Source organism: Crinia signifera, chromosome 3 (assembly GCF_055691185.1).
Source record: "Crinia signifera chromosome 3, ASM5569118v1, whole genome shotgun sequence".
Taxonomy (NCBI): Eukaryota; Metazoa; Chordata; class Amphibia; order Anura; family Myobatrachidae; genus Crinia; species Crinia signifera.
Window position 1 is genome coordinate 3,795,966 of NC_139219.1, and position 26,004 is coordinate 3,821,969.

Here is a 26,004-nt window from a genome sequence, read left to right on the forward strand (position 1 = left end):
GAAGTCTTATTGGTTATACAGGACCTTTTACATGTCTAAGAGCGGCGAGTGTAAGAAATAACTATTATATACAGTAGTATCACTATTTCAGCTCCACAATTGCAGCCAAAAAAAAAAGGCCAAGCACACCGCCAAATGGGCGTATTAAAGGATTATTTTAAAAAAACATTCTAGCATAAACGCCAACAAATGTTTCATTGAAGTTGTTGTTACTTATCTGAACACCAGGAGTGCTGAGGACACCCTCAGCTGACACCCCCTGTAGCCTGACAGCAGCCGTTTCGGTGGTGTCCCACCTAACTCAAGGGCATAGTATATGCTTACATACCAAAACATTACATAAGGTCAGGGCGCCCGCTGATCCCCCAAATCATGACTGGGACCTGCAGGGAGCATGTTCAGGGTGCCATGAGCCAGCAGTGACTCATTCCTGTTACTTAATTCTGTCTGTTTGCATACCATGTTTTCTGGCGTATGGTTTTTGCACTGTGGAGCTGCAGCCTGACTGCTGTGTCCTCCAGGTGCAGTGCAGCTGTTGTTTAATTAAACCATTAGCTCTGGGCTTTGTGTGTCAGGCTGTTCACCTGTAGTACTGTAAGTCTCCTCATTAAGGGAGCTTGTCAGCCTTGGCTATTCTGACTGGGAGTGTTTCCTTTATCTCCCATGCTGCCTTTCACCAAGGTGCTGGTGATTCTGCTAGTGCAGCCTGTCCTAGTGCTGGTTTTTCCATCTACAGTATTTCTACTGATCCCATTTAGAGTTTATCTGTGTGGAGTTATATGTTCTCTTATTAGGGGTTTTGCCATCCAGCTCCACAGGGGTTATATTGTGTATTATTAACATCTTCATGCATTTATGCCATTAGCCATGACATGATGTGTTTACATCCTGCAGTGTGTCTGTAAAAGTACTTATTTGCATAACATCTTCTTGCATTGTTGCATTCCTGGGAGTTCAGGAATATTTCTGGAAGTTTCCATATTCTTCCACTCAACTCCCTGGTGTTTCTGACCAATGTAGGGGGGTTACTTATTATAAAATTGTACACTGGTCTGCTGGAGGATCCCTTCCCATGGAGGACAGACGTGCCACAATTTTGATTTGTTTCTACGTGTTTTAGTTAGTTTCCCTCTTGTCCACACTGGAAGTGTTTGGCCCCTTGTTTCCTTGCAAAGTCCTGGTGGCACCGGGGTTGGGGTGAACCTAATTTACCCCTTTGAATGTGGCTATTATAGGTGAAGTCTTAGCTCTGCAAGTGCCTATAACCTCTAGAGGGATTAACAGAGTTAGGGTTGGGATCATGGCCTGTCCTTCCCAGTAACCTCTTGTCTGGAATTCCATCAGAGTCCTAACACAGGGCCTTCTGCTGGACAGATTAGGAGGAGAACTTCAGTTGACACCAGGCAGCCACCTCCTGGGTCTGTGGGAAGAGCTGTTAAGTTAAAACAAGAGAAGGCTAAAGATCAAGTAATATTAATTGCACAACCAAACCCGAGCAACGCCGGGTACCTCAGCTAGTATCAGGAAAACTAATGTGATCCAGGTTGGGCTGATTAGCAGCATGTGTGCGCTCCTAATAAAAGTGTTTCCTTGATGGTGGAATAGCTGCCCAGGTGATAGGCCGGGGTGTGGGGTACGGTAGCGACCATATATATATAATGTATGGATGTGGCTTCATCTGTCCATAATGGAGAAAAGATGTTGGTTTAAATCAGTGATGGGGAACCTTCGGCCCTCCAGCTGTTGTTGAACCACACATTCCAGAATGCTTTGCTACAGTTTTAGCATGGCCAAATAGCAAAACTAGCAGTACATGCTGGGATATGTAGTTTAGCAACAGCTGGAGGGACAAAGGTTCCCCAACCCTGGTTTAAATTGACAATTTGTCTAGAATTGTATAACCACTGTAGCCCAATGTAAGAGTCCTATCTACCAAGTCTCAAATCAGATTTTTTTTTTTGACCATAGCTGGGATGGGAGAGGGTGGCGATAGCTTGGACGGCAGAGAGTGGCGATAGCTGGGACGGGAGAGGGTGGCAATAGCTGGGAAAGGAGAGGGTGACAATAGCTGGGGGATGGGAGAGTGTGACAATAGCTGGGTGATGGTAGTGGGTGACAATAGCTGGGTGATGGTAGTGGGTGACAATAGCTAGGGGATGGGAGAGTGTGACAATAGCTGGGTGATGGTAGTGGGTGACAATAGCTGGGTGATGGTAGTGGGTGACAATAGCTAGGGGATGGGAGAGTGTGACAATAGCTGGGTGATGGTAGTGGGTGACAATAGCTGGGTGATGGTAGTGGGTGACAATAGCTGGGGGATGGGAGAGGGTGACAATAGCTGGGGGATGGGAGAGGGTGACAATAGATGGGACAGGAGAGGGTGACAATAGCTGGGGTATGGGAGAGGGTGACAATAGCTGGGGGATGGCAGAGGGTGACAATAGCTGGGTAGAGGGTGACAGTAGCTGGGGGATGGGAGAGGGTGACAATAGCTGGGGGATGGGAGAGGGTGACAATAGCTGGGGGATGGGAGAGGGTGACAATAGATGGGACAGGAGAGGGTGACAATAGCTGGGGTATGGGAGGATGACAATAGCTGGGTGATGGGAGAGGGTGACAATAGCTGGGTGATGGGAGAGGGTGACAATAGCTGGGTGATGGCAGAGGGTGACAATAGCTGGGTGATGGGAGAGGGTGACAATAGCTGGGGGATGGCAGAGGGTGACAATAGCTGGGTGATGGGAGAGGGTGACAATAGCTGGGTGATGGCAGAGGGTGACAATAGCTGGGGGATGGGAGAGGGTGACCATAGCTGGGGGATGGCAGAGGGTGACAATAGCTGGGGTGGGAGAGGGTGACAATAGCTGGGGGATGGGAGAGGGTGACAATAGCTGGGTAGAGGGTGACAATAGCTGGGTAGAGGGTGACAATAGCTGGGGGATGGGAGAGGGTGACAATAGCTGGGTTATGGGAGAGGGTGACAATAGCTGGGGGATGGGAGAGGGTGACAATAGCTGGGTGATGGCAGAGGGTGACAATAGCTGGGTAGAGGGTGACAATAGCTGGGTGATGGCAGAGGGTGACAATAGCTGGGTAGAGGGTGACAATAGCTGGGGTATGGGAGAGGGTGACAATAGCTGGGATGGCAGAGGATGACAATAGCTGGGGGATGGTAGAGGGTGACAATAGCTGGGGGATGGGAGAGGGTGACAATAGCTGGGGTATGGGAGAGGATGACAATAGCTGGGGGATGGCAGAGGGTTACAATAGCTGGGGGATGGCAGAGGGTGACAATAGCTGGGTAGAGGGTGACAATAGCTGGGGGATGGCAGAGGATGACAATAGCTGGGTAGAGGGTGACAATAGCTGGGGGATGGGAGAGGGTGACAATAGCTGGGTAGAGGATGACAATAGCTGGGGTATGGGAGAGGGTGACAATAGCTGGGTGATGGGAGAGGGTGACAATAGCTGGGTGATGGCAGAGGGTGACAATAGCTGGGTGATGGGAGAGGGTGACAATAGCTGGGGGATGGCAGAGGGTGACAATAGCTGGGTGATGGGAGAGGGTGACAATAGCTGGGTGATGGCAGAGGGTGACAATAGCTGGGTGATGGGAGAGGGTGACAATAGCTGGGGGATGGCAGAGGGTGACAATAGCTGGGGTGGGAGAGGGTGACAATAGCTGGGGGATGGGAGAGGGTGACAATAGCTGGGTAGAGGGTGACAATAGCTGGGGGATGGGAGAGGGTGACAATAGCTGGGGGATGGGAGAGGGTGACAATAGCTGGGTTATGGGAGAGGGTGACAATAGCTGGGGGATGGCAGAGGGTGACAATAGCTGGGTGATGGCAGAGGGTGACAATAGCTGGGTAGAGGGTGACAATAGCTGGGGTATGGCAGAGGGTGACAATAGCTGGGTGATGGCAGAGGGTGACAATAGCTGGGTAGAGGGTGACAATAGCTGGGGTATGGCAGAGGGTGACAATAGCTGTGGGATGGGAGAGGGTGACAATAGCTGGGGGATGGGAGAGGGTGACAATAGCTGGGATGGCAGAGGATGACAATAGCTGGGATGGCAGAGGGTGACAATAGCTGGGGGATGGGAGAGGGTAACAATAGCTGGGGGATGGGAGAGGGTGACAATAGCTGGTGTATGGGAGAGGATGACAATAGCTGGGGTATGGGAGAGGATGAAAATAGCTGGGTAGAGGGTGACAATAGCTGGGGTATGGGAGAGGGTGACAATAGCTGGGGTATGGGAGAGGGTGACAATAGCTGGGTAGAGGGTGACAATAGCTGGGGTATGGGAGAGGGTGACAATAGCTGGGGTATGGGAGAGGGTGACAATAGCTGGGGTATGGCAGAGGGTGACAATAGCTGGGTAGAGGGTGACAATAGCTGGGTAGAGGGTGACAATAGCTGGGGTATGGGAGAGGGTGACAATAGCTGGGGTATGGCAGAGGGTGACAATAGCTGGGTAGAGGGTGACAATAGCTGGGGTATGGGAGAGGGTGACAATAGCTGGGATGGCAGAGGATGACAATAGCTGGGTAGAGGGTGACAATAGCTGGGTGATGGCAGAGGATGACAATAGCTGGGGGATGGCAGAGGGTGACAATAGCTGGGGTATGGCAGAGAGTGACAATAGCTGGGTAGAGGGTGACAATAGCTGGGGGATGGCAGAGGGTGACAATAGCTGGGGAGAGGGTGACAATAGCTGGGGTATGGGCGCACCTCTTTATTTCTGTGATTACTGGAGGTGCTCTTAGATCAGAGAAGGACAGTCCATGGTAACAAGACGCACTGAATACACACAATCAGAGTTATTTATTGGTCTGCTTGCAGATAATACACGTGCGGATGGAGATGCGCGGATGGAGATGTGCGGATGGAGATGCGCGGATGGAGATGCGCGGATGGAGATGCGCGGATGGAGATGCGCGGATGGAGATGCGCGGATGGAGATGCGCGGATGGAGATGCCTCACTGACGCTTTGTCTAGGACACCGTGAGTTACGTCACATCTTCCATTCAGGAGGTCATACAGCCTCGCCAGCCTTGGAATACATCCGGCCATATTTATCAAACAGAGGAATAGATGTGAGGATGGCTTGGAAGTCCTGCGGGAAATAAAGAGACACATTCAGGATTTGTGTATTTATCGGTGCAGTGGCGTAACTAGATTCATGTGGGCCCCATAGCAAAGGATTGTAAGGGCCCCTATTCATCGCCTAATGCTAAACAATTATACAGCACATGATACTTTGACAGGCAAACATGGGGCTAGGTCGGCAGGGTCATTAGGTGGACACAAGCATTAGGTCGACAAGGGGAAGGTGGACAGTCGAAGGGGGAAATGTACTAAGATGTGTATTCTGCTTCACATGTGATGTTGCTATGGGCAACAAGTCAGAATCTACTTATTTTTTTAGCACCCTCTAGAACAGTGTTTTTCAACCACCGTGCCGTGTTACACTAGTGTGCCTTGAGCTGTTCTCCGTGTGCCCCCAGATCTACAGATGCCCAAACCAGTTTACAGCCACCACCAGTTTAACTGTTATTTACTGGTCTCTTCTTTTCATGTAAAGGGTCAATGTATATTATTTGTGTTACCTGTGGGGACCAGTGTGATTGTTTTTTATATGGGGGGCAATAGGTTTGGTTTTTTCCTGGGGGGGCCAATGTGTTTTGCCCTGTGGGGATCTCATGGTGTGCCTCGGCAATTTTTAAAATTTGCCGCAAGGTAAAAAGGTTGAAAATCACTGATCTAGAAGATAGTAGACAGATCTGATTGGTTGCCCAAGTAGAATACACATCTTAGTAAATTTTCGCCAAAAGGTCGACATGGGGTTTTTCACTGTTTTTTGAGCCGACATGTGCCGACAGGCGATATTTCATGTCCCACCATCCACTAGGGCGTGGAGGGAGAATAACCTAGTGTGCAGAGTGCAGCGAGCCATGCGAGGGGACGCGGTGCTACGTTACAGTGTCCATGTCAACTGTGTCAACAATCAGGGCAAAATATGCGAAAAACCCCATGTTGACCCTCCCCATAACGACCCAATGCTGTTGTTGACCTAACCCCATGTCGACCTTAAGTCATGTCGGCCTTCATGCAGGTTGACCTCCAGTGGTGGACCTCCTGCTCGTCTATCGTATGATCCATACCCCACAGATACAGGGGTATATATATATAACAGGGGTGCGAGACGATCTTGGATTTATTAGAGCAGCGATGGAACCATGCCTGGCAATGGATGTAATGTCTGAGATTCACCGGCATCGCGCCCCTCCGGCTAATTCATAAATAATTACGCCCGTGCGTGGTACCTTCAATAACAGCCTCCGCTCTGATAGACAAAGCAAAGCCGGAAGCCTGTGATCATCCTCATCCTCACCTTATATGTCCCTCGCCCTCCCTGTGGTAACCGGTGCTTTCATCCGGGGCTCCGGTCATGTGATCAGGACTCTGGCACTGTGACCTGGTCGAACGCTGTAAGATGCCATTTACAGTAGTTTACAGCATCAGATGACCGGGGCCACAGTCCAGGAGCCAGCGATCACGTGACCAAAGTCAGAGGAGAGCACTGTAGATAAGAGCAGGGGGGGGGGGGCTACAGTGCATGGGTAGTCAACAAGACATTGGGGGGGTGGAGAGACATCCATTCCCTAAATTGTATAAGATAAGGCGGTTTGGCGCACAGGCTACATAACCTGGCACCACGGGCGTCTGTAGCATGGCCACACAAAGGGGCTCATTCAGAGTTGGTAGCAAAGAAATAATAGCCAGTGACTTTGTACATGGACAAACCAGGCTGCACTGTGAGGGGTGCGGAAACCATTTGCATCTGCTTGTAGCCCCCACATATGACTGCAATATAGATTTCAGCTAGGACCAAGAATTCCAGCCCCAAAAGTTAACAAATCCCAGGATTTGGGGATTACTGGGCTAGAATCCCGGGATCTAATTCCATTGCTCCATATTTCTCAAATTCATCCTCCCTCCCGGTTGGCTGATGACTATCCTCTCTCTCCACCCTGATCACTGCTTCCCATGCTAGAGTACAGGACTTTACCCGTGCTGCACTCCTTCAGTGGAACGCACTCCCTCGCTCCATTAGACTCTCCCCGACTTTGCGAAGCGTCAAACGGGCACTGCAGACCCCCATTCATCAAAGCGTACCCTTCAGCTGCATAACCTAGTTCTGAGGCTTGTCCTCCGACCCCTGTCACACACCATAACCATCTCTGCCTGCTTACATCCTGCCATCAACCCACATCCCACCTGCTTGCACCTCATGTAATCTGTCAGTCTCCCCTCCCTACTAGATTGTAAGCTCCTCAGAGCAGGGCCCTCTTCCCTCCTGTTGTCAATCCCACTTCTCTTCCATGTCACTCACAGCTCTCCTATACTCAAACACTCAGTGACCATCTTCGTCCGCAAACTCATCTCCGTCATTGGCCTCAGGCCTCTAGTTGTATGTTGATTGAGTCCTCACTACTTACATTTAAGCTGTAATGTGTATTGATCTGTGGCGCTATGTTACCTGTACTCTATTGTTATTTATTTACTGTAATGTTAAGTTTTGTCTCCCTGTACTGTTCCTTTGTACAGCGCTGCCAACACTTGTGGGGCCTTATAAATAAAATTATAATAATAATAATTAACTCCTTGATACTTAATAAAAAGAAATGATGAATACATCTCTAGGCTGGAAACAAAGCCTGGTGACGGTATGCAAACTGCAATACTGCAAAAAGACAGTCTGCAGTCTTCCTCATTTGATAAAAATACAGTTTATGAAAAGCGCCCCAGGGTGTCATTGCTCATTTGTGTAAGGATGTTATTCTCTATATACCGCAGAGGAAGCTCATCAGGCTATACACCTGCTGATTCCGCTGTGTCTGTACAAGACGTTTCACCGTCATCAGCACGTTTCACCGTCATCAGCATGCAGAGATAAGTGGTGACCATCAGCATCACCATCGGCATCGTCTATACGAAGAGGAGGACGGATCAGCTATTGCGATGGATGAAGAAGGCTTTATATTGTGTTCTGTATAGCGATTTGTGTAGAGAACATCACACGCTGCAAGGTGAAGGCCAAGCACAAGACACAACTGGTGTTCGGCAGATCCAAGTTTTTCAAGTCCTATTACAGCTGCTACTCTCAGTCTATCTCCTCTCCCTACTATAACTCTTTATCTCTCCTTTCCCTACTATTGATTCCTACTCTGTCTCTCTCCCTACTACTGCTACATTCTACCAGTCTCACTCCTCTCCCTACTACAGCTGCCTACTCTTTATCTCTCCTTTCCCACTATTGATTCCTACTCTGTCTCTCTCCCTACTACTGCTGCTACATTCTACCAGTCTCTCTCCTCTCCCTACTACAGCTGCCTACTCTTTATCTCTCCTTTCCCTACTATTGATTCCTACTCTGTCTCTCTCCCTACTACTGCTGCTACATTCTACCAGTCTCTCTCCTCTCCCTACTACAGCTGCCTACTCTTTATCTCTCCTTTCCCACTATTGATTCCTACTCTGTCTCTCTCCCTACTACTGCTACATTCTACCAGTCTCTCTCCTCTCCCTACTACAGCTGCCTACTCTTTATCTCTCCTTTCCCTACTATTGATTCCTACTCTGTCTCTCTCCCTACTACTGCTACATTCTACCAGTCTCTCTCCTCTCCCTACTACAGCTGCCTACTCTGTCTTCTCTTCTCCCTACTACAGCTGCCTACTCTGTCTTCTCTTCTCCCTACTACAGCTGCCTACTCTGTCTTCTCTTCTCCCTAATACAGCTGCCTACTCTGTCTTCTCTTCTCCCTACTACAGCTGCCTACTCTGTCTTCTCTTCTCCCTACTACAGCTGCCTACTCTGTCTTCTCTTCTCCCTACTACAGCTGCCTACTCTGTCTTCTCTTCTCCCTACTACAGCTGCCTACTCTCAGTCGGGTACTTGTGTAGTTTCACGGCACCGTGCTACTTCTGGGTTCTACGCTCGGCACAAACTATCTAAAATAAAGTAACTTAACTCCATGCCAACATGGACAGTTCATACCCCCCACTATCCATGTTGGCATGGAGTTGATTTTAGATAGCGTGGCGAGCGTAGCGAGCCACCGAGCCTGTCTGTAGAATGATTCAGACGCGGGGTGCCATGCTGGCGCCATGAAACTACACAAGTACCCCCAGTCGTTCTCCTCTCCCTACTACAGCTGCCTACTTTGTCTCTCTCCTTTCCCTAATACTGCTGCCTACTCTGTCTGTAACGATCAGATCAGGTGATCGATCAAATTAACGTATGCCTCCTGTTATGATTATCTGTGCAATCAATGTATGTCTGGTATGTTTGGTAAAATCATGCCGCCTGTGATTATTATGTGGGAGATCAGAACATGTCATGTATTATGTGTGTGGACTATTGGTGACCCAGGGAGTGTAGCCATCTGTGGACTCCTCTGGAGTTAGGATGTAAGATAAGATCTGAGACCCCTCATAAACCAGATTGGGGGGGAGAGCAATAGTGTCCAGCCAACAGGCCAAAGTGGCTCTGGCCCTGCACTAAATGACCTCTTATCACTTGAGGAATGTATAAGATCTACTTCAAAGCAGGGACAAATTCTTTATGGGAAAGATCTAGGGACCTTCACTAGGCTCAGCAAGGGAATGGTTAAAAATCCCAAGGGTGGGAGGGATGAGGGAGGCTGCAGATAAAACCTCTGTACCTTGGGATAGTCAGTGTCACTACCTGGGGGTCTAGCAAAACAGGCTGTAGGCGACGAGAGATTTCTTGTGGAGGATCCCCCCACGTCAGGATCTGTATTTAAGTGTAAGATAGGTTCTGTCTTTTTTCCCTTTTTATTTTTGAAATTGCATTTAAAACTCGTGTGTACTTTTAAAATCACTGTAAAATCTTGTAACTATTTTTGTCTAAAGCTCTGTAGTATTTCTAGGAATAAATAATACATATTCCCAGTTCTGGTTCTGTGTTCCTAAGACTCATTAGCCTCGGAAGAGAACGGCTGAAAAACGTTACCATTGTTATCTTGTATTGTGTGGTCAGGGGCGAGCCAAGCCGCCCCTTGCGCAGTTTCAGGCGCTAAAATCAGGTTTTGGCTGGTGGCAGTGTACCTCAAGGAAAGGACCTGAGTGTCCTGAGTGAACCCCAGTCACGGCCGGCGCTGCTCAGATTGACGTATCGGAGCAGGCGACCGGTGGGTCCGTGACACTGTCTCTCTACTTTACCTGTCTCCTCTGTCTCTCTCCTTTCCCTACTATTGATTCCTACTCTGTCTCTGTCCCTACTACTGCTACATTCTACCAGTCTCTCTCCTTACTCTCTCCCCTACTATTGCTGCCTACTCTCAGGTTTCAAGGCAGCGAGCCCGAAACATGGAGAGCCATGCGAGGGTATGCCTTAAACTGATTGGGGGTTCACGGCAACAGTTGCCAACATTGACACCAAAAAAAGTGAAAAACTCATGTCCACCCTTTTCACGTTCGAATTTTGGCCCTGTCGTTATTTCCCATGTTGACCTTTATTATGATGACCTTTCGCCCTGTTGACCTTTTGACCCTGTCGACCTATTGCATGTCAACCTTTTGAGGTAGACCTATGGACTGTGTAATAATTCACATGCCTTATGATGTATATGCGCAACACATGAGGTATCATCAGCAGCGGTAACAGATATATATACACTTCTAGCAATGGCCGGGACATCCGGCAGCGGTAACAGATAATATATACACTTCTAGCAATGGCCGGGACATCCAGCAGCGGTAACATAATATATACACTTCTAGCAATGGCCGGGACATCCTGCAGCGGTAACAGATAATATATACACTTCTAGCAATGGCCGGGACATCCGGCAGCGGTAACATAATATATACACTTCTAGCAATGGCCGGGACATCCTGCAGCGGTAACAGATAATATATAGACTTCTAGCAATGGCCGGGACATCCGGCAGCGGTAACATATAATATATAGACTTCTAGCAATGACCGGGACATCCGGCAGCGGTAACAGATAATATATACACTTCTAGCAATGGCCGGGACATCCAGCAGCGGTAACAGATAATATATACACTTCTAGCAATGGCCGGGACATCCAGCAGCGGTAACATATAATATATACACTTCTAGCAATGGCCGGGACATCCGGCAGCGGTAACAGATAATATATACACTTCTAGCAATGGCCGGGACATCCAGCAGCGGTAACAGATAATATATACACTTCTAGCAATGGCCGGGACATCCGGCAGCGGTAACAGATAATATATAGACTTCTAGCAATGGCCGGGACATCCGGCAGCGGTAACATATAATATATAGACTTCTAGCAATGGCCGGGACATCCGGCAGCGGTAACAGATAATATATAGACTTCTAGCAATGGCCGGGACATCCGGCAGTGGTAACAGATAATATATAGACTTCTAGCAATGGCCGGGACATCCAGCAACGGTAACAGATAATATATAGACTTCTAGCAATGGCCGGGACATCCGGCAGCGGTAACAGATAATATATAGACTTCTAGCAATGGCCGGGACATCCGGCAGCGGTAACAGATAATATATAGACTTCTAGCAATGGCCGGGACATCCGGCAGCGGTAACAGATAATATATGGACTTCTAGCAATGGCCGGGACATCCAGCAGCGGTAACAGATAATATATACACTTCTAGCAATGGCCGGGACATCCAGCAGCGGTAACAGATAATATATAGACTTCTAGCAATGGCCGGGACATCCAGCAGCGGTAACAGATAATATATAGACTTCTAGCAATGGCCGGGACATCCGGCAGCGGTAACAGATAATATATAGACTTCTAGCAATGGCCGGGACATCCGGCAGCGGTAACAGATAATATATACACTTCTAGCAATGGCCGGGACATCCGGCAGCGGTAACATATATATATACACTTCTAGCAATGGCCGGGACATCCAGCAGCGGTAACAGATAATATATAGACTTCTAGCAATGGCCGGGACATCCGGCAGCGGTAACAGATAATATATAGACTTCTAGCAATGGCCGGGACATCCGGCAGCGGTAACAGATAATATATAGACTTCTAGCAATGGCCGGGACATCCGGCAGCGGTAACAGATAATATATACACTTCCAGCAATGGCCGGGACATCCAGCAGCGGTAACATATATATATACACTTCTAGCAATGGCCGGGACATCCGGCAGCGGTAACAGATAATATATAGACTTCTAGCAATGGCCGGGACATCCGGCAGCGGTAACAGATAATATATAGACTTCTAGCAATGGCCGGGACATCCAGCAACGGTAACAGATAATATATAGACTTCTAGCAATGGCCGGGACATCCAGCAACGGTAACAGATAATATATAGACTTCTAGCAATGGCCGGGACATCCAGCAGCGGTAACAGATAATATATAGACTTCTAGCAATGGCCGGGACATCCGGCAGCGGTAACAGATAATATATAGACTTCTAGCAATGGCCGGGACATCCGGCAGCGGTAACAGATAATATATAGACTTCTAGCAATGGCCGGGACATCCAGCAACGGTAACAGATAATATATAGACTTCTAGCAATGGCCGGGACATCCGGCAGCGGTAACAGATGATATATAGACTTCTAGCAATGGCCGGGACATCCAGCAGCGGTAACAGATAATATATAGACTTCTAGCAATGGCCGGGACATCCGGCAGCGGTAACAGATATATATACACTTCTAGCAATGGCCGGAACATCCGGCAGCGGTAACATAATATATACACTTCTAGCAATGGCCGGGACATCCAGCAGCGGTAACAGATAATATATAGACTTCTAGCAATGGCCGGGACATCCGGCAGCGGTAACAGATAATATATAGACTTCTAGCAATGGCCGGAACATCCGGCAGCGGTAACAGATAATATATACACTTCTAGCAATGGCCGGGACATCCGGCAGCGGTAACAGATAATATATACACTTCTAGCAATGGCCGGGACATCCGGCAGCGGTAACAGATAATATATACACTTCTAGCAATGGCCGGGACATCCGGCAGCGGTAACAGATAATATATACACTTCTAGCAATGGCCGGGACATCCAGCAGCGGTAACAGATAATATATAGACTTCTAGCAATGGCCGGAACATCCGGCAGCGGTAACAGATAATATATACACTTCTAGCAATGGCCGGGACATCCGGCAGCGGTAACAGATAATATATACACTTCTAGCAATGGCCGGGACATCCGGCAGCGGTAACGGATAATATATACACTTCTAGCAATGGCCGGGACATCCGGCAGCGGTAACATATAATATATAGATTTCTAGCAATGGCCAGGACATCCGGCAGCGGTAACAGATAATATATAGACTTCTAGCAATGGCCGGGACATCCGGCAGCGGTAACAGATAATATATATACTTCTAGCAATGGCCGGGGCATCCGGCAGCGGTAACATATATATATATATATACACTTCTAGCAATGGCCGGGACATCCGGCAGCGGTAACAGATAATATATAGACTTCTAGCAATGGCCGGGGCATCCGGCAGCGGTAACATATATATATATATATACACTTCTAGCAATGGCCGGGACATCCGGCAGCGGTAACAGATAATATATACACTTCTAGCAATGGCCGGGACATCCGGCAGCGGTAACAGATAATATATACACTTCTAGCAATGGCCGGGACATCCGGCAGCTGTAACAGATAATATATAGACTTCTAGCAATGGCCGGGACATCCGGCAGCGGTAACAGATAATATATACACTTCTAGCAATGGCCGGGACATCCAGCAACGGTAACAGATAATATATAGACTTCTAGCAATGGCCGGGACATCCAGCAGCGGTAACAGATAATATATACACTTCTAGCAATGGCCGGGACATCCAGCAGCGGTAACGGATAATATATACACTTCTAGCAATGGCCGGGACATCCGGCAGTGGTAACAGATAATATATAGACTTCTAGCAATGGCCGGGACATCCAGCAGCGGTAACAGATAATATATACACTTCTAGCAATGGCCGGGACATCCGGCAGCTGTAACAGATAATATATAGACTTCTAGCAATGGCCGGGACATCCGGCAGCGGTAACAGATAATATATACACTTCTAGCAATGGCCGGGACATCCAGCAACGGTAACAGATAATATATAGACTTCTAGCAATGGCCGGGACATCCAGCAGCGGTAACGGATAATATATACACTTCTAGCAATGGCCGGGACATCCAGCAGCGGTAACAGATAATATATACACTTCTAGCAATGGCCGGGACATCCAGCAGCGGTAACGGATAATATATACACTTCTAGCAATGGCCGGGACATCCGGCAGCGGTAACAGATAATATATAGACTTCTAGCAATGGCCGGGACATCCAGCAGCGGTAACAGATAATATATACACTTCTAGCAATGGCCGGGACATCCGGCAGCGGTAACAGATAATATATACACTTCTAGCAATGGCCGGGACATCCAGCAGCGGTAACAGATAATATATACACTTCTAGCAATGGCCGGGACATCCAGCAGCGGTAACGGATAATATATACACTTCTAGCAATGGCCGGGACATCCGGCAGCGGTAACAGATAATATATAGACTTCTAGCAATGGCCGGGACATCCAGCAGCGGTAACAGATAATATATACACTTCTAGCAATGGCCGGGACATCCGGCAGCGGTAACATATAATATATAGACTTCTAGCAATGGCCGGGACATCCGGCAGCGGTAACAGATAATATATACACTTCTAGCAATGGCCGGGACATCCGGCAGCGGTAACAGATAATATATACACTTCTAGCAATGGCCGGGACATCCAGCAGCGGTAACGGATAATATATACACTTCTAGCAATGGCCGGGACATCCGGCAGCGGTAACAGATAATATATAGACTTCTAGCAATGGCCGGGACATCCGGCAGCGGTAACCGATAATATATAGACTTCTAGCAATGGCCGGGACATCCGGCAGCGGTAACAGATAATATATATACACTTCTAGCAATGGCCGGGACATCCAGCAGCGGTAACAGATAATATATAGACTTCTAGCAATGTCCGGGACATCCAGCAGCAATAACAGATAATATATAGACTTCTAGCAATGGCCGGGACATCCGGCAGCGGTAACAGATAATATATAGACTTCTAGCAATGGCCGGGACATCCGGCAGCGGTAACAGATAATATATAGACTTCTAGCAATGGCCGGGACATCCGGCAGCGGTAACAGATAATATATACACTTCTAGCAATGGCCGGGACATCCAGCAGCGGTAACGGATAATATATAAACTTCTAGCAATGGCCGGGACATCCGGCAGCGGTAACAGATAATATATAGACTTCTAGCAATGTCTGGGACATCCGGCAGCGGTAACAGATAATATATATACACTTCTAGCAATGGCCGGGACATCCAGCAGCGGTAACAGATAATATATACACTTCTAGCAATGGCCGGGACATCCAGCAGCGGTAACAGATAATATATAGACTTCTAGCAATGGCCGGGACATCGGGCAGCGGTAACAGATAATATATACACTTCTAGCAATGGCCGGGACATCCGGCAGCGGTAACAGATAATATATAGACTTCTAGCAATGGCCGGGACATCCAGCAGCGGTAACATATAATATATAGACTTCTAGCAATGGCCGGGACATCCAGCAGCGGTAACAGATAATATATACGCTTCTAGCAATGGCCGGGACATCCAGCAGCGGTAACAGATAATATATACACTTCTAGCAATGGCCGGGACATCCGGCAGCGGTAACAGATAATATATAGACTTCTAGCAATGGCCGGGACATCCAGCAGAGGTAACAGATAACATATACACTTCTAGCAATGGCCGGGACATCCAGCAGCGGTAACAGATCATATATACACTTCTAGCAATGGCCGGGATATCCGGCAGCGGTAACATATAATATATAGACTTCTAGCAATGTCCGGGATATCCGGCAGCGGTAACATATATATATATATATATATATATACACTTCTAGCAATGGCCGGGACATCCGGCAGCGCTAACAGATAATATATACACTTCTAGCAATGGCCGGGACATCCGGCAGCGCTAACATATAATATATACACTTCTAGCAATGGCCGGGACATCCGGCAGCGCTAACAGATAATATATACACTTCTAGCAATGGCCGGGACATCCGGCAGCGGTAATATATAATATATACACTTCTAGCAATGGCCGGGACATCCGGCAGCGGTAACAGATAATATATACACTTCTAGCAATGGCCGGGACATCCGGCAGCGGTAACAGATAATATATAGACTTCTAGCAATGGCCGGGACATCCGGCAGCGGTAACAGATAATATATACACTTCTAGCAATGGCCGGGACATCCGGCAGCGGTAACATATAATATATACACTTCTAGCAATGGCCGGGACATCCGGCAGCGGTAACAGATAATATATAGACTTCTAGCAATGGCCGGGACATCCGGCAGCGGTAACAGATAATATATAGACTTCTAGCAATGGCCGGGACATCCGGCAGCGGTAACAGATAATATATAGACTTCTAGCAATGGCCGAGACATCCGGCAGCGGTAACAGATAATATATACACTTCTAGCAATGGCCGGGACATCCGGCAGCGGTAACAGATAATATATACACTTCTAGCAATGGCCGGGACATCCGGCAGCGGTAACAGATAATATATACACTTCTAGCAATGGCCGGGACATCCGGCAGCGGTAACAGATAATATATACACTTCTAGCAATGGCCGGGACATCCGGCAGCGGTAACAGATAATATATACACTTCTAGCAATGGCCGGGACATCCGGCAGCGGTAACAAATAATATATAGACTTCTAGCAATGGCCGGGACATCCGGCAGCGGTAACAGATAATATATAGACTTCTAGCAATGGCCGGGACATCCGGCAGCGGTAACAGATAATATATACACTTCTAGCAATGGCCGGGACATCCGGCAGCGGTAACAGATAATATATACACTTCTAGCAATGGCCGGGACATCCGGCAGCGGTAACAGATAATATATACACTTCTAGCAATGGCCGGGACATCCGGCAGCGGTAAAAGATGATATATACACTTCTAGCAATGGCCGGGACATCCGGCAGCGGTAACAGATGATATATACACTTCTAGCAATGGCCGGGACATCCGGCAGCGGTAACAGATGATATATACACTTCTAGCAATGGCCGGGACATCCGGCAGCGGTAACAGATGATATATAGACTTCTAGCAATGGCCGGGACATCCGGCAGCGGTAACAGATGATATATAGACTTCTAGCAATGGCCGGGACATCCGGCAGCGGTAACAGATGATATATAGACTTCTAGCAATGGCCGGGACATCCGGCAGCGGTAACAGATGATATATAGACTTCTAGCAATGGCCGGGACATCCGGCAGCGGTAACAGATGATATATAGACTTCTAGCAATGGCCGGGACATCCGGCAGCGGTAACAGATGATATATAGACTTCTAGCAATGGCCGGGACATCCGGCAGCGGTAACAGATGATATATAGACTTCTAGCAATGGCCGGGACATCCGGCAGCGGTAACAGATGATATATAGACTTCTAGCAATGGCCGGGACATCCGGCAGCGGTAACATATGATATATAGACTTCTAGCAATGGCCGGGACATCCGGCAGCGGTAACAGATAATATATAGACTTCTAGCAATGGCCGGGACATCCGGCAGCGGTAACAGATAATATATAGACTTCTAGCAATGGCCGGGACATCCGGCAGCGGTAACAGATAATATATAGACTTCTAGCAATGGCCGGGACATCCGGCAGCGGTAACAGATAATATATACACTTCTAGCAATGGCCGGGACATCCGGCAGCGGTAACAGATAATATATACACTTCTAGCAATGGCCGGGACATCCGGCAGCGGTAACAGATAATATATAGACTTCTAGCAATGGCCGGGACATCCGGCAGCGGTAACAGATAATATATACACTTCTAGCAATGGCCGGGACATCCGGCAGCGGTAACAGATAATATATAGACTTCTAGCAATGGCCGGGACATCCGGCAGCGGTAACAGATAATATATAGACTTCTAGCAATGGCCGGGACATCCGGCACCGGTAACAGATAATATATACACTTCTAGCAATGGCCGGGACATCCGGCAGCGGTAACAGATAATATATACACTTCTAGCAATGGCCGGGACATCCGGCAGCGGTAACAGATAATATATACACTTCTAGCAATGGCCGGGACATCCGGCAGCGGTAACAGATAATATATACACTTCTAGCAATGGCCGGGACATCCGGCAGCGGTAACAGATAATATATAGACTTCTAGCAATGGCCGGGACATCCGGCAGCGGTAACAGATAATATATAGACTTCTAGCAATGGCCGGGACATCCGGCAGCGGTAACAGATAATATATAGACTTCTAGCAATGGCCGGGACATCCGGCAGCGGTAACAGATAATATATAGACTTCTAGCAATGGCCGGGACATCCGGCAGCGGTAACAGATAATATATAGACTTCTAGCAATGGCCGGGACATCCGGCAGCGGTAACAGATAATATATAGACTTCTAGCAATGGCCGGGACATCCGGCAGCGGTAACAGATAATATATAGACTTCTAGCAATGGCCGGGACATCCGGCAGCGGTAACAGATAATATATAGACTTCTAGCAATGGCCGGGTTATCCGGCAGCGGTAACAGATAATATATAGACTTCTAGCAATGGCCGGGACATCCGGCAGCGGTAACAGATAATATATAGACTTCTAGCAATGGCCGGGACATCCGGCAGCGGTAACAGATAATATATAGACTTCTAGCAATGGCCGGGACATCCGGCAGCGGTTACAGATAATATATAGACTTCTAGCAATGGCCGGGACATCCGGCAGCGGTAACAGATAATATATAGACTTCTAGCAATGGCCGGGACATCCGGCAGCGGTAACAGATAATATATAGACTTCTAGCAATGGCCGGGACATCCAGCAGCGGTAACAGATAATATATACACTTCTAGCAATGGCCGGGACATCCAGCAGCGGTAACAGATAATATATACACTTCTAGCAATGTTCTAGCAATGGCCGGGACATCCGGCAGTGGTAACAGATAATATATAGACTTCTAGCAATGGCCGGGACATCCGGCAGCGGTAACAGATAATATATAGACTTCTAGCAATGGCCGGGACATCCGGCAGCGGTAACAGATAATATATAGACTTCTAGCAATGGCCGGGACATCCGGCAGCGGTAACAGATAATATATAGACTTCTAGCAATGGCCGGGACATCCGGCAGCGGTAACAGATAATATATAGACTTCTAGCAATGGCCGGGACATCCGGCACCGGTAACAGATAATATATAGACTTCTAGCAATGGCCGGGACATCCAGCAGCGGTAACAGATAATATATACACTTCTAGCAATGGCCGGGACATCCAGCAGCGGTAACAGATAATATATACACTTCTAGCAATGGCCGGAACATCCGGCAGCGGTAACAGATAATATAAAGACTTCTAGCAATGGCCGGGACATCCGGCAGCGGTAACAGATAATATATACACTTCTAGCAATGGCCGGGACATCCAGCAGCGGTAACAGATAATATATACACTTCTAGCAATGGCCGGGACATCCGGCAGCGGTAATAGATAATATATAGACTTCTAGCAATGGCCGGGACATCCAGCAGCGGTAACAGATAATATATAGACTTCTAGCAATGGCCGGGACATCCGGCAGCGGTAACAGATAATATATAGACTTCTAGCAATGGCCGGGTCATCCAGCAGCGGTAACAGATAATATATAGACTTCTAGCAATGGCCGGGACATCCAGCAGCGGTAACAGATAACATATAGACTTCTAGCAATGGCCGGGACATCCGGCAGCGGTAACAGATAATATATAGACTTCTAGCAATGGCCGGGACATCCAGCAGCGGTAACAGATAATATATACACTTCTAGCAATGGCCGGGACATCCAGCAGCGGTAACAGACAATATATACACTTCTAGCAATGGCCGGAACATCGGGCAGCGGTAACATATATATATACACTTCTAGCAATGGCCGGGACATCCAGCAGCGGTAACAGACAATATATACACTTCTAGCAATGGCCGGGACATCCAGCAGCGGTAACATAATATATACACTTCTAGCAATGGCCGGGACATCCGGCAGCGGTAACAGATAATATATACACTTCTAGCAATGGCCGGGACATCCGGCAGCGGTAACAGATAATATATACACTTCTAGCAATGGCCGGGACATCCGGCAGCGGTAACAGATAATATATACACTTCTAGCAATGGCCGGGACATCCGGCAGCGATAATATATAATATATAGACTTCTAGCAATGGCCGGGACATCCGGCAGCGGTAACAGATAATATATACACTTCTAGCAATGGCCGGGACATCCGGCAGCGGTAACAGATAATATATAGACTTCTAGCAATGGCCGGGACATCCAGCAGCGGTAATAGATAATATATACACTTCTAGCAATGGCCGGGACATCCGCAGAAATGCATGACATTAACTAATACCGCTGCTGCTAAGGCAAATCCACCGGTCATATAATGACAGAACATCGATCTCATTGGTCCAGCTATACGGATTCCTGCATCAGGAACCAATAACCTGATCTCCGTCTACATACCCCGTCATGTTAGAGTTAAGTCACAACCAAACCAACTGGTAATGAATGATAATTACCACGATTACCATAAGGAAGGTCCTAAACTGTCCACATTCTCTGCCAACAAGAGCAATTGACATCAATTTCCTGATTGTTTCCAGTAATTTCAACTAATTAATGCCCAGAAACATAAAGTGATATTTCTTATTCTCATAAATTGTAGCAGATTATGTAATATGACTCCTATCTCACCTTGTAGATGGAAGAGGTTTACTAATGAGCGTAATCTACAGCGGAGACGTGACGGGGCAGAGATCTGCTCCGAGGTGCTGCGCCGGACAGTAACAACGCACTACATGTATACAGGGTGTTATGTGTAGTGAGGGGGACCTGGCGCTGGCTGCACTACATGTATATAGGGTGTTATGTATAGTGAGGGAACAGGTGCTGGCTGCCCTACATGTATACAGGGTGTTATGTATAGTGAGGGGGGACCTGGTGCTGGCTGCACTACATGTATACAGGGTGTTATGTATAGTGAGGGGACCTGGTGCTGTCTGCACTACATGTATACAGGGTGTTATGTATAGTGAGGGGGACCTGGCGCTGGCTGCACTACATGTATACAGGGTGTTATGTATAGTGAGGGGGGACCTGGCGCTGGCTGCACTACATGTATACAGGGTGTTATGTATAGTGAGGGGGACCTGGCGCTGGCTGCACTACATGTATACAGGGTGTTATGTATAGTGAGGGGGACCTGGCGCTGGCTGCACTACATGTATACAGGGTGTTATGTATAGTGAGGGGGACCTGGCGCTGGCTGCACTACATGTATATAGGGTGTTATGTATAGTGAGGGGGACCTGGCGCTGGCTGCACTACATGTATACAGGGTGTTATGTATAGTGAGGGGGACCTGGCGCTGGCTGCACTACATGTATACAGGGTGTTATGTATAGTGAGGGGAACCTGGCGCTGGCTGCACTACATGTATACAGGGTGCTATGTATAGTGAGAGGGACCTGGCGCTGGCTGCACTACATGTATACAGGGTGTTATGTATAGTGAGGGGGACCTGGCGCTGGCTGCACTACATGTATACAGGGTGTTATGTATAGTGAGGGGACCTGGCGCTGGCTGCACTACATGTATACAGGGTGTTATGTATAGTGAGGGGGACCTGGCGCTGGCTGCACTACATGTATACAGGGTGTTATGTATAGTGAGGGGGACCTGGCGCTGGCTGCACTACATGTATACAGGGTGTTATGTATAGTGAGGGGTCCTGGCGCTGGCTGCACTACATGTATACAGGGTGCTATGTATAGTGAGGGGGGCCTGGCGCTGGCTGCACTACATGTATACAGGGTGCTATGCATAGTGAGGGTGACCTGGCGCTGGCTACACTACATGTATACAGGGTGTTATGTATAGTGAGGGGGGCCTGGCGCTGGCTGCACCTCATGTATACAGGGTGCTATGTATAGTGAGGGGAGCCTGGTGCTGGCTGCACTACATGTATACAGGGTGTTATGTATAGTGAGGGGGACCTGGCGCTGGCTGCACTACATGTATACAGGGTGCTATGTATAGTGAGGGGGGCCTGGCGCTGGCTGCACTACATGTATACAGGGTGTTATGTATAGTGAGGGTGACCTGGTGCTGGCTACACTACATGTATACAGGGTGTTATGTATAGTGAGGGGGACCTGGCGCTGGCTGCACTACATGTATACAGGGTGTTATGTATAGTGAGGGGGACCTGGCGCTGGCTGCACTACATGTATACAGGGTGCTATGTATAGTGAGGGGGCCTGGCGCTGGCTGCACTACATGTATACAGGGTGTTATGTATAGTGAGGGGGGCCTGGCGCTGGCTGCACTACATGTATACAGGGTGTTATGTATAGTGAGGGGGGCCTGGTGCTGGCTGCACTACATGTATACAGGGTGTTATGTATAGTGAGGGGGACCTGGCGCTGGCTGCACTACATGTATACAGGGTGTTATGTATAGTGAGGGGGGCCTGGCACTGGCTGCACTACATGTATACAGGGTGTTATGTATAGTGAGGGGGGCCTGGTGCTGGCTGCACTACATGTATACAGGGTGTTATGTATAGTGAGGGGGGCCTGGTGCTGGCTGCACTACATGTATACAGGGTGTTATGTATAGTGAGGGGGGCCTGGCACTGGCTGCACTACATGTATACAGGGTGTTATGTATAGTGAGGGGGGCCTGGCGCTGGCTGCACTACATGTATACAGGGTGTTATGTATAGAGAGGGTGACCTGGTGCTGGCTGCACTAAATGTATTTGAGGTGTTACTGTGTGTATTATATATATATATATATATGGAAAAGAAATAAGATGGAGCGCACCAAATGAGCAATAATGTCACAGTTTTTACTAAAAAATGTAACAGCTCACATACATCACAGAAAGGAATTGTGAGCAAATAACATGGAGCACCGTCACCACATCGCACAGCACCGTCCAACTTCAGTGAAACGGCAAGATGTCAGCGGGAAGTCAGCGGCAGCGTCTAACTCCATCAGATCAACACAAAGTGGGATCTGCACTCAGTACGTCAGGAAGCCACACACCAACGCGTTTCGTGATCAGGGACTTCATCAGGAGGCGTGTCTTCCCAGAGTCAGATGGGTCTCTGCTCCAATATGGAACAGACAGTGAGGCGGCACTCAGAGACGTGTTATCCAATGTAAACCAAGCGCAAGATATTAGACTAGTTCTAGTGGCTTCAGAAAGGAGCACAGCCCTGAAATGTGGCTAATAAACCTACACTTGGTTTAATTGGATTACACGTCTCTGAGGGCTGCCTCACTGATCTTTGGCTATATATATATATATATATATATATATATATATATATATATATATATATATATACGTACACCAATTATAATATAGAGTGTAAGCCTGCAAGAACCTTTTTGAACAGTTTAATATATCCCAGCTATGTATTAACATATTTGACAGAATCCTCCTGTAAAAGGCTCATTAATACTGCGGACTGCGGTTCCTTTATTCCCAATAGGTAATACATCCTGACCGATACAGGTATGTATCAAACTACAAAACAAATTCTAAATATTCATTATAAAATTGGTAAAACAGATATAGTCATTATAATGGAACTATGCAACTATTGGAGGACGAGCACTATATAAATACAATTATTATTTGTATTATTATTATTATTATTATATGTATTGTTAATAATTATAATAATAATACTATTGTCATTATTATTAATTGATATTAATAATAATCATTTTGTATTATAATTATTAATATTATTATTAGTAATAATAATAACAATAATTCATTTTACTATTTTCTCCCCCCAAAAATCAAACATTCATTTCTTACAACCATTGTTGAAAACACAAATTCACCTATAGATACAGAATATTCGGTACATTTGGACAAGTATTAGATTACTGCCTAATACACACATTGCTGGGGACAGACCCGTGCCATCACCACCAGACTCTTCCCTCTGACGGAACCAGAAGAATTTCCTCAGTGACTTCTGATCAAGAAACCAAGAAAGTGACATTTGCGGGATATAAAAAGCGCTTTCAGGACCCCCTGAAGAATATAAACTGATGGCTTCCGAAATGCATTTAAACTTTTAAAATTTGTGAAGATTCCCCAGCCGCACATGTATAAAGAGAAGCAATCACCCCAAATGGCAAATGGGAGAATTCTCCACTTCCACAAAAATGTTAATTTATACCACTTAATTAAAGGTGTGTGATTTAACACGGTAATGGGGCACTTGACCGATTCTACAAAAATAAAAAGAAATAAAAAAAAAACACTGGAAGGTTCCGCAGTTAGGAAAGATAAATTCTAATAGTTCTGTAAGTAGCGCAATTAGAAATCCATGTGTAATGGGGTGGCGTGGCCCCGTACATCATGTGTGTATAGAGGCACGGGAACAAATCGAGATCATTTTCAGTTTTTATTCTTTTTTTTTTTTTTTAAAGCGAATGTCTTAAGGGATATATAAAGTTTGGAAAGTAGACGTGAACTCCATCTCGCCCGGTGCCCTTGTGCACTAATGATAGATGCACGTAATGGAGCCGCGCCGTTGACCTCATCCTCTCAGCGTTGGGAGAGAATCTCAATATTTTTACTTATGCGAGGTTTTCATTGTGCAACTGCCCCCGTTGCCACGGCAACTGAGGGTCTTATGGCGTACTCTAACCATAGCCCTCACATTACGGCCACCCTGGAGAATGATTGTGTCTACAATTTATAGCATAAAACAGCTGGTAATTATGTGTCAGAGCATATGCTGATGAGAAGGCCAAACACACAGCGGAAGATTTAGCATCGAAGTTTGGTGGCAGAACCTCGGAGCTTATGTGCTGAGGAAAGTCTGTACTGTAAGAGGAGGAAAGTAAATATCAGCAGGGATATACCCAGACCGGGCCAGTGGCATTATGTATGTGGGAGGGCTCTATGACAGGGGAGCCGGCTCCGCAGGGATATACACCCAGACCGGGCCAGTGGCATTATGTATGTGGGAGGGCTCTATGACAGGGGAGCCGGCTCCGCAGGGATATACACCCAGACCGGGCCAGTGGCATTATGTATGGGGGAGGGCTCTATGACAGGGGAGCCGGCTCCGCAGGGATATACACCCAGACCGGGCCAGTGGCATTATGTATGTGGGAGGGCTCTATGACAGGGGAGCCGGCTCCGCAGGGATATACACCCAGACCGGGCCAGTGGCATTATGTATGTGGGAGGGCTCTATGACAGGGGAGCCGGCTCCGCAGGGATATACACCCAGACCGGGCCAGTGGCATTATGTATGGGGGAGGGCTCTATGACAGGGGAGCCAGCTCCGCAGGGATATACACCCAGACCGGGCCAGTGGCATTATGTATGGGGGAGGGCTCTATGACAGGGGAGCCAGCTCCGCAGGGATATACACCCAAACCGAGCCAGTGGCATTATGTATGGGGGAGGACTCTATGACAGGGGAGGGCTCTATGACAGGGGAGCCGGGTCTCTACAGAGTGCACATGCTCTGGCCCTCTGCAGGGATATACACCCAGACCGGGCCAGTGGCATTATGTATGGGGGAGGGCTCTATGACAGGGGAGCCGGCTCCGCAGGGGTGCCGGGGTCTCTACAGAGTGCACATGCTCTGGCCCTCTGCAGGGATATACACCCAGACCGGG

General features: G+C 47.8%; 1 protein-coding gene across 2 annotated transcripts in view; it reads right to left on the minus strand.

The window, feature by feature from the left end:
* Positions 1 to 4,808: 4,808 nt before the first annotated feature.
* The window catches only part of SPATA17 (spermatogenesis associated 17), a 214,344-nt gene continuing 193,148 nt past the window's right edge, over positions 4,809 to 26,004 (minus strand). For both annotated transcript variants that reach the window (XM_083175149.1, XM_083175148.1), the window contains one exon: positions 4,809 to 5,120. In XM_083175149.1, the coding sequence (XP_083031275.1) occupies positions 5,040 to 5,120 (81 nt within the window). In that variant the 3' untranslated portion in view covers positions 4,809 to 5,039. The remainder of the gene's footprint in view (positions 5,121 to 26,004) is intronic.